Consider the following 11,508-nt stretch of genomic DNA (forward strand, 5'->3'; position numbering starts at 1 on the left):
CCTGTCTCAACTTGAATTGAATCTAGTCATTTCCATGCTTTTTATGGGACTTCCCTCCACACACGCACACTTCGCCTATGAAGCTTACAGCTCGGCGTTCACTACGATCCTAAACACGCAGACTAAGGAATAAGCCCTGTGGAAGAGAATGGGATTTACTCCCGTGTAAACATTTAGAGAATTGCACTCCCAAACCTACGTGTCTCCCCCGCAACTATTACCGTCTCAACAGAAGTGTGAGACCCACTGAACAAAACTTATATCCGAGTATGCATGCATGGGCTCGAGTATTTCAGCCACCCTAAGAGATGTTCACATTTCGAAACGATTTTTTTCCCATGTTGCTGTTTTCCCAGTTGAGACAGATCCTTTGGGCTCTTACTCGGGAGAAAACCCCACTTAACGCGGTGGGGCGACGCCGACCTGCCTAGAGAATCCACCTGCAAGCTCCTTTCAGTGACTGCTCTTCGCAGATCAACCGGTTTGAGGATCAACCGGACCTTCGCGCTAGACAAAACGCCTGCACTCAGTTTACAGGTCCCTGGAAGCCCTGCGCTCCAAGCAGGAAACCTGACTTGTAAACGGAGTGCCTTTGACTTCGATTTATATGCAACCCACTTGCTAGGAAGCGCTTCCCAACTCAGGCAAAAGTGGAGTGTGAACTTTCTGGGACTTGTACCTCAGGACGACTTCCCGGCTCCCATCACTTTGATTTGCAGGTAAAGCTGCGCCCCTGAAAGGGAAAGGAGGGGTGAATAATCGGCTTTTAATCGGCATGCGTCTGAAACCCAAACGAGCCGATCATTAGTTAATTACCACCGAGTTTGTAGCAGCCTCTGATGACTGCTCTTTGAAGTGCTGTTTACTCCAACCGTAACCTAAGAGAGATTTTCTTTTTCTGTTTTTAGGAGGTTAAGGCCGCGGGAGCGGGGTTGCCTCGTTTTCTCCCCACCCCCTGAAAGTGAGATCTACAAGTTATAAGTCTGCAGCGTTGAGGAATGAAGCAATATTTGGAGAGGGATCAGAGACAGAAGGATTCTGGGTTTGAAATTACTGCTTCATTATGTTTTCATTAAAAAAAAAATCAGAGAAACTACTTTCCCCCAGACCATTCCGGGGCGCTGGCAAACGGTTTGCAGGCGTTTGTGTGTGTGGACGGAGGGGACGGTTGACCTCACCTCGCTGCGGTTTGGTCTGCGCGTCGCGGTTTTCGATTTGCAGAACAGAGATCTGGCTGGAACACAAGGCCAATCAGTCCTCGCAGCCCCTATCTAAACCTGCAACATGCACAGCCCTGAGCTTTAGAAGGAAACCTCGATCTCCAAACGAGAGTCAACTCGGAGCCTTTCAAACGCTATCCAGGGCATGTGTGCTTTGCAGAGGAAGAAGTTTCGCATTCTTAAGCGGGCATCAGGATTGTGATCCTACGCGAAGGGACTCTGAAAGCAGTGAAGGCTTTTTTACCAGGAACGCGTTTGCATGCTTACTTAATCCGAAGCAGGTTTGCTTGAAAGCCCCATCGTCCTCAGCAGGATTCCCTTCGGATGGGGAACGTAGCTTAACGCCACACCGAGGGCTTCAGAAATGTTATGACCTGGAAGTCAGTCTACTTTGTGGCATTGACGCATTTGGGCGCCCCCAGCCTGTTGCCCTATCTAAATTCACGGATTTCTACGCCACTTGTCTCCATGACCAGTACCTTTTCCATCCCCCTCCACACACACTTCCAGTACCACCCCGCTTTCAAAATCCTGGATCCCAAGCCCCAGCCATTAATTCGGATTTGCCCCCCCCCATTTGCGAGAATACTTCTATTACCCCAAACTTTGTTTTCAAGTCCAGCTGTTTTCTCCCTTTGTGTGAATGAGGAAGATAGCTGCCCGGCTGCCCCCCCCCCGCAAAAAAAACCACACTGCAACCCAGGATGGATTCACACTCGCTGCAGGTTTAATAAATTAGTCAGAGATCCACACGTTACACCCTTACACGAGTTTTCTCTCTCTTCCCCACCGAACGCTCGAAACGTCTCAGAAAGCTGGAACCCTGGACTGAAACTGACAAACCTTGTTCTCCCACGTCCCCACATCCATAAACTTGACGGGGGGTGAGTTGGCTAGCGCACACCTACCCATTATGAACCGCCTTATGTTTTGCAAGACCACTTGCTATATTTACAGGACGAAAAGCGGTTCCTTTCACTAACGCAAGTGGATCGAAACTGGTTTGACTCCAGCTACTTTGCACGTTGCGATTCCGAAGTAAATTTAACTGAAATCAATGGGAATGACTTTCCTTTCGATATCTAATACGCCTGATTACTCCTAATACGAAGAAAATTCCACTGGAACGCACAGATCTTCTTTTCAAGTATTGGTGTGTGTTGAGGGGGGGGGGCGTTCTATTTAGCACCACGACATATCAGCCTCCTACCAGATTCACGTGGTGTCCCATTTTGGATGCTCAGGAAATTTGTCCCCCCCCCCGAAAACAGCATACATAAACACTATTTGGGAAGAAATGACTGTTTTGTATGTAATTTCCTTCCAAAAATCCAGTTGGTGGGAAATATATTCAACGGTTGCACCCAGCAAAGTTTTACTTAGAGGAGACACGTTCATATCAATGGACTTAAGTTTCTCTTGTCCATGAATTTCAGTGCGTCTACTCTGAGTAGAACAAACATTGGACACAACTCTAAGCTCCAGATTTTTTTAGCTCTTTAGACATAAAAACAAAAACCACCCCGTTTAAAATAAAAATGTAAATTTGTTTCGGATGTCATTGTAAACGCTAATTACCATAACATTATTTTTGCTGCTATAAAAACAACAACCCGAAGACATGTTTTGCTAAGGGTATACCAGACAAATGCATGTTAGTTACACATGTATTTAAAATTTCACCAGGAGAGGAGAGTACATTTAAGTTTTATTGGATTTATTATCTATTCATAATCCTAGTTCAGCCTTAACTAGAATCAAGAAGGACAGCAGGCCGGTTAGTTGTATCTTAAAGGAAATTGATTAATTCCCTTAGGAATTTAATACATCAAAAGAAAACCTTATGGAGACTGCTGGCGCGCCTATTCAATATGATCATTATTATATAGAAGGAACCAAGGTTGACAATATTTATGTTTAAGTTACTAACCTTATATTCTGAGTTTGTGTGGTGTCCCCCCCCCCAATTCAAAGACTGAAAGAATCGTGGTTATTAAAATTATAAATAACATCAGCAACAGTCTCGAGGCTGTCATATACGTGCGTGCTGAAAATGGTCGTAATTATTTTTTTAAAAAAACATACCAAGTATAACACGACCTTCTTTATTTTATTTTAGAATGTCGGGAAGCTAAACATTATATTTATATTTAAAAGGCGCTTTTCAGAATTGAAAGATCGGATGGCCATTTCTAACAGGCCAACAGTTTCTCCTGAACTCAACTGAGGTCAACGAATCATTCGCAACTTTCTTTTCCCTTAAATGATGGAAGTAAGTTCAACAGGTTGATTTGTGGAGTGTTCCCCCCCCTCCCCGCCATCACTCCCCCTCCCCGCATCACAATTCAGATGAACGATTTGACCCGGGTATTGAATCGGTGCTTTCTTTTAAATCATTATTTACAGTATTCTTATGGCCCTAATATGTGATTGTTTACACGTTTAAACAGCTTTGACTTCTTTATTTAGATTTATCGGCCAGGCTAAAAGAGTATTTGTATATACCCCGTGGTTTCTTGGGGGAAATCAAATCACATCTCGGTCGCTGTGAGGGTGAAAGGAAAAAGATTACCCCCACCCGCAAATCGTTTAACAGTATGTAGCTAAACCAATTAGCAGCTAATTAATTATGCGGGTCCAGTCGAAGTTCCGAAAAGCTCGCAAAACATTTATACAAATATAAGGAGGCAATTTTTCCTATTTTCCGAGGCAGTGACGAAAGTCATGGATAAGTGGCTAGGAACTGACATCCGTAGAAAATCCAAAGTAATTGGGGGGGGGAATATTCTCTCTCTCTTTTTGCAGGGAGGTATTTAATAATTTTTAAATGCTGGAAGTGGACTCCGAGTTGAAAGATTAAGCAAACGAATACAAGTTGTCGCTTTTCTAAAATCGACGAAAATTCATTGCCATCCCGTTGAAATCAATGGCGTTTATTCCCGAGAAAATATTTTTAGGCTCCCCGTGTTAAGGAAACAATCAAGGCAAGCGGGTAAGAACCAACTTAATTTCCTTTCGATAACGTGGGTTCAAGGCTGGGATGCCAATCAATTTCCAAGCAGGGGTGAAAAATAGAAAAAGAAAGCTATCTTATTTTACTTCTGAGTTGTGGGTTTTCTTTTGTTTTTAATTCTTTTTATATTTTAAGGGCAGAGTTTTCCTAAATATTCAATGCGCCTTTCCCATTAATGGAAGAGATATTGGGGGGGGGTACTTTTAATTTTCCTTTCTCCTCTATTTAAAAGACCATAACCCTAAGACCTGGAAATAAATCTGAGTCCCTCAAAGAACCGGCAGTATGTGTAGGAGTGAGACCCTCACATCAAATCGCGACCCTAGGTGGTTAAGTTTCCTGAGCTCAAAATGATTTAGCAAATCGGAAATCCATCTTTCTTCGGAGCCTTCCTTTCACCCCACTCAAGTTTCCCGTGGATGTGCTAGATTTTTTTTTAAGCGCTTCTTGTCGCTCCCTCTTTAAACTCGCTCAACTTTCAAAAGATGAGCGCTATGTTTGAAATTCGGTACAAGTGTGACACCTACCTGTGAATTTGGGAAGCAATCCAAAGGCGACCCTCCTCAACCTTCCATTTGTATGTGCTAATCTCCGTACAGGCAGCACGCACACCCCGCCAAACCATCAAGTGCTTTTGCAGAATGGAGCCGCCAATAGGGGGAATAATTTTAATGCTAAACTTGAGGCTAGCAATGCAGGGAGATATTTCTCTCTCTCTCTCTCTCTCTCTCTCTCTCTCTCTCTCTCTCTCTGTGTGTGTGTGTGTGTGTGTGTATTATACACGCAAAACTGAAATGTCTGTCCGCATACACACACACACAGAGAGATGCACACAGTATATGCACAAACAGAGCTATTTATCCATCTGTTTCCCCAGTGTATTCTTTTTTAATATGTATTCCCCCTATCCCTCTCCGTAAAAACTCTGCAGACCTTTGAAATAGTAATAAGGGATAAATCTGGCATAAAATCGAACTCATTAGCAAAGTTCACGAGCTGACTGCTTTGCATAAAGCCCGACACTGATTAAAAGTAATTAGGTTAAGAGACGGTCCGCTGTTGCCATCCTGCGCTTTTGAGTGCACTTCCACAGGAAATCTCCATCCTCTCCTCCTGTATCCATCCATCCATCCATCCATCCACCCCGCTCGACAAGCAGCAAGCTACAAGCGATAGACGTTCAGAGTCGCCCGCTAGCATCCACGGGACTGGGTCCCTAGGGGGGCGGTGGGGCAAGGGAAACCGGGGGGAGCCTTAAGACAGCAAGCTGACATATTCGGCTGCGGTTTTTGGGGGGGGGGCGTTGCTGCTTTTACTGAATCAGTTCATGGGTCCCAGCTAGCTCAGGGAGAGTCCAAGGTCTCTCTGGCAGAGATCTTACCCAGCTTTTCTGCCCGAAACCCTTAAAAAAAGGGGGGGGGGAGAGATGCAAAGAGACCGAACCCTGGGACCTTCTGCGCGCTTAACGAGGCAGAATTAGAAGGCCACTCATCCTACGCGGGGATCAAACCCACAGATTTTCAGACTGAATTAACTCCCCTGACAGGCCCTCATTAGATCTGGAACGTCACCGGCGCTTCCTTTCACAAGTCAATCACCTGTACATATTTCACTGCATCCTCCCTCCCCCGCTCACCCCTGTATACTTTCGCCTTTCTTCCCGGTCCCACCTGTCACCAAATCCATCAGGTGGAACTTATGCCAAATGTAGAGGCTTTGCCCAAATCGCCTGCGTTCAGGAAACATCCGTCCCTCACTTGGAAAAGTTACTTTCAGTTAAATTCTTAGAGTGCAGATTTCCGCTTCCCCTCCCCCCTTTCCCCTTTTAAGAGTGGTGGTGGAAGGAATGTACTCTAAATATGTCTTTTGTTATGGGTCTCCGCCCCAACCCACATTTCCTTCTGTCGGCTCCACTTTGCCATCAAAATGAATAAATAAAATGATTTGTATTTTTTTAAAAAACAACTCTATGCTTTGATTAAATACCGACATTTGACAAAGGGGCACCTGCATTTTTATACTTAATCCCGTGGGTTGACCGGCTTCTCCCGCTTCCCCTAATTTAAAAAAAAAAGTTCTTCGCATTGAGTAATAATATAATACTACTAATCGTAATTCAATAGGCATAAAAATTTAATTTAAACTTGTATATATATATATAGATAGATTTTAAAACTATGAAACAATTTGGGAAAAGACACAGAAATGTATATATATATATTTATATATATATATTTATATTTTATATTACCAAAAAAACCAACATTGATGGCTGTACAGGCGGTTGGATTTCATAATTTACTTCAAAGATAGTGTTACCGATTTAAATACAAAAAAGCTACATTAAATATACAGAATAACATTTCATACAAATTGTTTCTGCCTTCCCCCGCCCTCCCCATGTGGGTATTTCTTCCCTCTTCCCGCACTTCCTGCACTTTTTACCTTAAGACATTATTATTATTATTATAATTATTTCTCCTCCCAAGAGCTGCTTACTTTCTGCTTTCTCAAATAAATTATACCACTGATTTTGGAAATTGGAGTGGTCTGGGTTTCTCCCCCCCTTTTTTCTTGCTTTCCTCCTTCCGCACTTAGTTCTCTCTCTTTTTTTAATTAAAAAAGAAACCTCTGCCAAAATCAAGTCTGAATTGGTTGTAAATAAATTAAAACCAACAACAATAAAAAAGCAGAAAGAAATAGACAACATAAAAAATTAAAAAGAAAAGAAAAATCAAGGGAGAGGGGATAGTCCGGTCGTGGATGACGAAGAGGGTTTAATCTGGGAAGAAACTCAAGATTAAATATGCGACATACCTTTCTTCAGTTCGTAAGGCGAGTCTTTACTAAGATCAAACTGGGACTGGCTTCTGAGTATTTTAGTTTCTTTAGCCAAGGCTTCCGCTCTGTTCAAAATAGTCTGGTTTAATCCGTTAAAATGGGGGCTGGGGTTCCCCGCCGTCGCCGCGTTGCCGGAGAGGTGTCCGAAAGAGCTGTAGTTCGTGTAACCCGGGTAAAAGGGGCTGGTGGTGTAATAGAGGGGCCGCGAGAGGACCGAGGCGCCATTGGGGAAAGGGCAGTGCGTGGAGGAAGGCGACCGCGCCGTCGGGGATTGCGCCGAGCCGGCTCCGGTTAAACTCGGAGCCTGCGGGGCCGCCTCGCCGCTGCCCTCCTTCGATTTGTCCGCTGAGGTGGCGATCTCCGCCAAAGACCACAGTTTAGGCTTGGAAAGGGCCCCGGCTCCCGCCGCCGCTGCCGCCTGCGGAGCCGCCTGGGGCGAGTGGATCACCGACGTCCCGTTGCTGGAAGGCAGGAGGGGGTGCAGGTCCGTCGAAGGGGGTCTGTACTGGGCGGGCAGCGGGTGGGCCGGCTGCGGGTCCTCTCCTCCGGCCGGGTGCAGCTGCTGGTGCGCTTGGAGAAGGAGGCGGCCCGCTGCAGCAGCAGCCGCTGCCGCCGGCAGACAATGGGCCAAAGGCGGCGAGGCCGCGGGGCCTCCTTTAGACAGCGCCTCGTCGGGGGCTTCTTTACAATCCGAGTCGCTCAACGCGCCGTCGGCTTCTTTGCCTACCGCGCCTCCCTTCGGGTCTCCAGCACCTGAGGACAAGGGCAGAGGGAGGGCGACACACAGTCCTTGAGGCCTCTCTGGAGCCCGATCCTCGGCCTTCCCACCCACCCCGTCGAGTCCCAGGAAGAAGAAAAAACACCTTCCCAAAGCGGGCCTTGTAAACTACTCTGGAACCAAGGTTTTCTGGGGACGAATCCAGACAGTTCCTATTTCCCCCCCATGGCCGTTTCAACCCCATTAAGTCTAGCGATCCCCCACTCCTCCCTCGCCCCAGACAGACCCCCTTGCCAAAAAGCGTACAACCCAGTTCACCTCCCCAAATCCCTCTCCTCTCATCTCCATCGGCCGCTTACCTATCTCGATCGCCTCCAGATCGCCCTTCTCCTCCAGCTTCTGTGGCTCCTCCTCGTCGTTCTTCTCTAAGTCGATGTTCTCCTCTTCCTCCTCGTCTTCGCTCCGGTTCCGGGGAGTCCAGGTCATTTTATTCTCCTTTTTGAGGCGCCGCCGGGCGTTGGCGAACCAGGTGGAGACCTGCGTGAGGGTCATCTTGGTGATGATGGCCAGCATGATCTTCTCGCCTTTGGTGGGGTAAGGGTTTTTCCGGTGCTCGTTCAGCCAGGCCTTGAGGGTGGCCGTGGCGTCCCGGGTGGCGTTTTTCCGGTAGGCCGGGTCGCCGTAGGGGTAGGATCCCAAGGGAGCCGCGTAAGGGTGGTACCCCAAAGAGCCGGCCATGCCGGGGGTGTGGTCGTAGGGCGAGCCCTGGAGGAAGGAGAAGGAGAGGCAGAAGCGTCGCCTGAGGTGAGAAGGAGACCTCCTAAAAAATCATTCTTGAAATCCATATCTCTGAGAAATCAAACCATCTCTCTCCCGTTTGAAAGGGTCCTCTCCACAATACGTGGTTGTACCCCCATCTCCATAACAGACTCGGCCTAAAAGTTGGAGTGTCACCATACCTGGGGGTGGGAGTCAAAATAAGTCTTTCCTAAGCTAAACACGAGTTGCCCACCGGTGTCTGAATGCGACCAGAAAGTGTATCTCACCCACCCACTTCCATCTCTGCCAAATTACCAAGCTATAAACAGTAACAAATTACACCTCAGCCTCCTCCCCTTCTAATTGAACGCAACCTTTTACACAAACCCACACACACCCTTCCCCCCCTTCACTTGGAAGCATGACAGTGTCTAGACAGATAGCAAGCTCTGCCTCCATGACCCACCCCCCACTCCCGAGGGGCAATTTTCCCGACAATAAGCCTTAAACCGAAATATTCGGATTCAACTCTATTCCAGTCCCAGTGTTTCCAAGAGGCCTAACTCGCATTCTTTTTTAAGAAGCTGCGTTATTTAGATTGGAAATGTAACTCGAAGAAGTAGTTCAAGCATGGAAGAGGAAGCCCTTTAGTTTTGGCTTTGTTTAGTTTCAGGAGGGAATAACCACTTTATTCGCGTTCTCTTTGTAGATTTATTGAGCTACTGAAAGCGTTTCTTTCACATAACTTCTGGACAGATGTTTCCAGATGTATTCCATACTGCGTGAGATTATTGTGGAAGGGGTAGGTACATTTTTTTTAAAAAAAAGAGAGATACTGAAACTTCAAAAAAAATATCTTTTTGTACCTTTTTGTATCATCATCATCATCATCATCAGACTGTCAGTCGGCATCCTGAGATGAAATTATAGCTCTGCAATATTTGGGGAGCCCGATTAAGACGGCAGGGAAATGGCAAGGGGCAGAAGGGTCACCCCCTTATCCAGCTTTTCTTTTGGGCATCTAAACTGCCGGATTTGACTTGAATTAAAACATCTGAAAATCGTACTGGAGAGTGTATATGTATGTATAGACACGCACCTTCACTGAGACTCTAACTCTCACACGCTTTTCTAAATTAAAATGAAAAGGCACAAACGGAAAGCCTCGCTCTTCTTAGCCCCTTCAAGATCAAAGCTGCGCCCCTAATCACAAACTGACCCGGAGTCACTTTGCGGGGTTGACTTCCGAGCAAACACGCTTAGGATCGCCGTGTTCTGCTGCTGCGTGGCGACCTGGCGTGCTTTTACTCGCGCGTAAAACAGCAGCCGAGGATCGTGGCGCTGCCCGGCTTCCTTGGGAGCAAAAGTGGAGCTTACTACGGAGTAAAACCAGATCGCGCTGCAGCTCCCGTTCAACTCTGTATTGGGGGGGGGGCAGGGGGTGCTGATAGTCCAGAGTTAAACCAGCGAGGAGAAAGACGCTGGCCGGCTGCAGGCTTTCTTGCGAGAGAAATGTCCCATTGATCTCCGCGCAGGAATCCTTCGTCCTGCAACCGATTTCTTTTTAAGAAAATGCGGTAGGCTAACCATGCACTGAGGAGCTGCGGCCATGGAAGGTGCCAAAATCCACGGGCAGCTTTTCTTTCCTGCACCCCTCCCTCTGCACTTCATCTTTCCCCACTTTACCTGCCGCTTTCGTCTATGGTTACAGCCTGCAAACCCTCCAAGCTCCAGCCCCCTGGGTTATCTCCTCAACTCCCCAATAACACCCGCCCCGCCAAGTCTTCGTCCCTGAGCTCTGGTTCCATCCCTCTCTCGGTCTCCTCCTTTTCCCACAAGCGGCCGGCGTGGAGGAGGAGGAAGAGGGCGACCCGAGCGCTTCCCTTACCACGTAAGAGGAGAAAGCGGCTGCGGCCGCGGCCGCCGGATCAGCGCCGTACTGGAGGTGTGAGTTGTAACCCGGCGAGGGCGCGCTGAAGGCGGTGGAGCCGGCGTAAGGAGAGAAAGCCGAGCCGGACGACGATCTGCCCAGCTCATCCGTCCTGGGGCCGGAGATCACGCTGGTGCTGTACGCCGGGCAGGAGTAGAGCGCCAAGGAAGCCGACGGCTGGTACAAATAACCCTGAGGATACGACATGGCCAGAGGCAGGCATATACCCGCCAGGCAGCGAGCGCACAGCCACCACCGCCGTCGCCAGGAACTGCGTCCGTCCTCCCTCCCTGCCTCCCTCTCTCCCGGGCGCCCTGTGCGTTTCTCTCTACGGCGAGCGTCGTCGAGGTCTGCCTGCGAGGGTGCTTCTACAAGCCGGGGCTAGCGGGCTCGACGCGCGCGCCCTCCTTCGCCGCCTCTCCAGTGCAGCCGAGCTGAGCTTGGACGCACTCCGGCGAATGGCTCCCTTCTTCTTTTCTCCCCTCCTCTTCCTCCTCCCCCTCTTCTCCTACTCCTTCGCCTTATCTCTCTGCCTCCCTCCTTTGGACGGAGAAGGGCGCTTTCTCTCTCTCTCTCTCTCTCTCTCTCTCTCTCTCTCTCTCTCTCTCTCCTCTCCCACCCCACTTTCCTTTGCGCGCTCCGCCAAAAGGTCCGGCCAAGACGCGAAGTTGGAAATCGAGGATTCTGACGCCTGCGACGCAGCGCGGCCGAAGCTCCACCTTCCGCGGGTGTTGGCAAAGCAAAAAGGAAAAAAAAAAGTGGGGGGGGGGAGAGAGAAAAGAAGAGGGGGAGGGAAACGAGAGAGAGGAGGAGGAGGTTGGCTCCTGCTGGGCTTGCCACAACCAAAGCCAACCAGCCAGAAAACCTCTCTTTTTCCCAGCCCCTCTCCCTCTCCCTCTCTCTCTCTCAAGCTCAACTGCGCCGGCCTCTGGTTGGCAATCAACAGCCAAGCTGTTTAGCGAAGATCACCTCCAACTTTCTTCATTTGCTAAATACACCATCAGCGCAATTTCTCTTTTGATTTATA

The 11,508-nt window shown here is 48.2% G+C and overlaps 1 protein-coding gene across 7 annotated transcripts in view; it reads right to left on the reverse strand.

Annotated features, from left to right (window-relative positions):
- IRX5 (iroquois homeobox 5) overlaps positions 1-11,087 on the reverse strand; it is a 28,643-nt gene extending 17,556 nt beyond the window's left edge. The window contains exons 1-4 of one of the 7 annotated variants that reach the window (XR_014551225.1): positions 10,440-11,085; positions 8,152-8,557; positions 7,051-7,827; positions 619-733 (exon numbers count right to left, since the gene is read on the reverse strand). Coding sequence is in view for 6 of the 7 variants with exons in the window: in XM_083626055.1 (XP_083482181.1) it covers positions 681-733; positions 7,051-7,827; positions 8,152-8,557; positions 10,440-10,688 (1,485 nt within the window). In the remaining variant the exon portion in view is untranslated. Of the gene's footprint in view, positions 1-618; positions 734-7,050; positions 7,828-8,151; positions 8,592-9,770; positions 10,408-10,439 lie in introns of those variants that run through there. The other 6 variants (XM_083626055.1, XM_083626056.1, XM_083626058.1 and 3 more) reach the window with 6 other exon arrangements.
- Between the last annotated feature and the right edge of the window lie 421 nt (positions 11,088-11,508).

The sequence above is a fragment of the Podarcis filfolensis genome, assembly GCF_964270895.1.
Source record: "Podarcis filfolensis genome assembly, chromosome: 8".
Taxonomy (NCBI): domain Eukaryota; kingdom Metazoa; phylum Chordata; class Lepidosauria; order Squamata; family Lacertidae; genus Podarcis; species Podarcis filfolensis.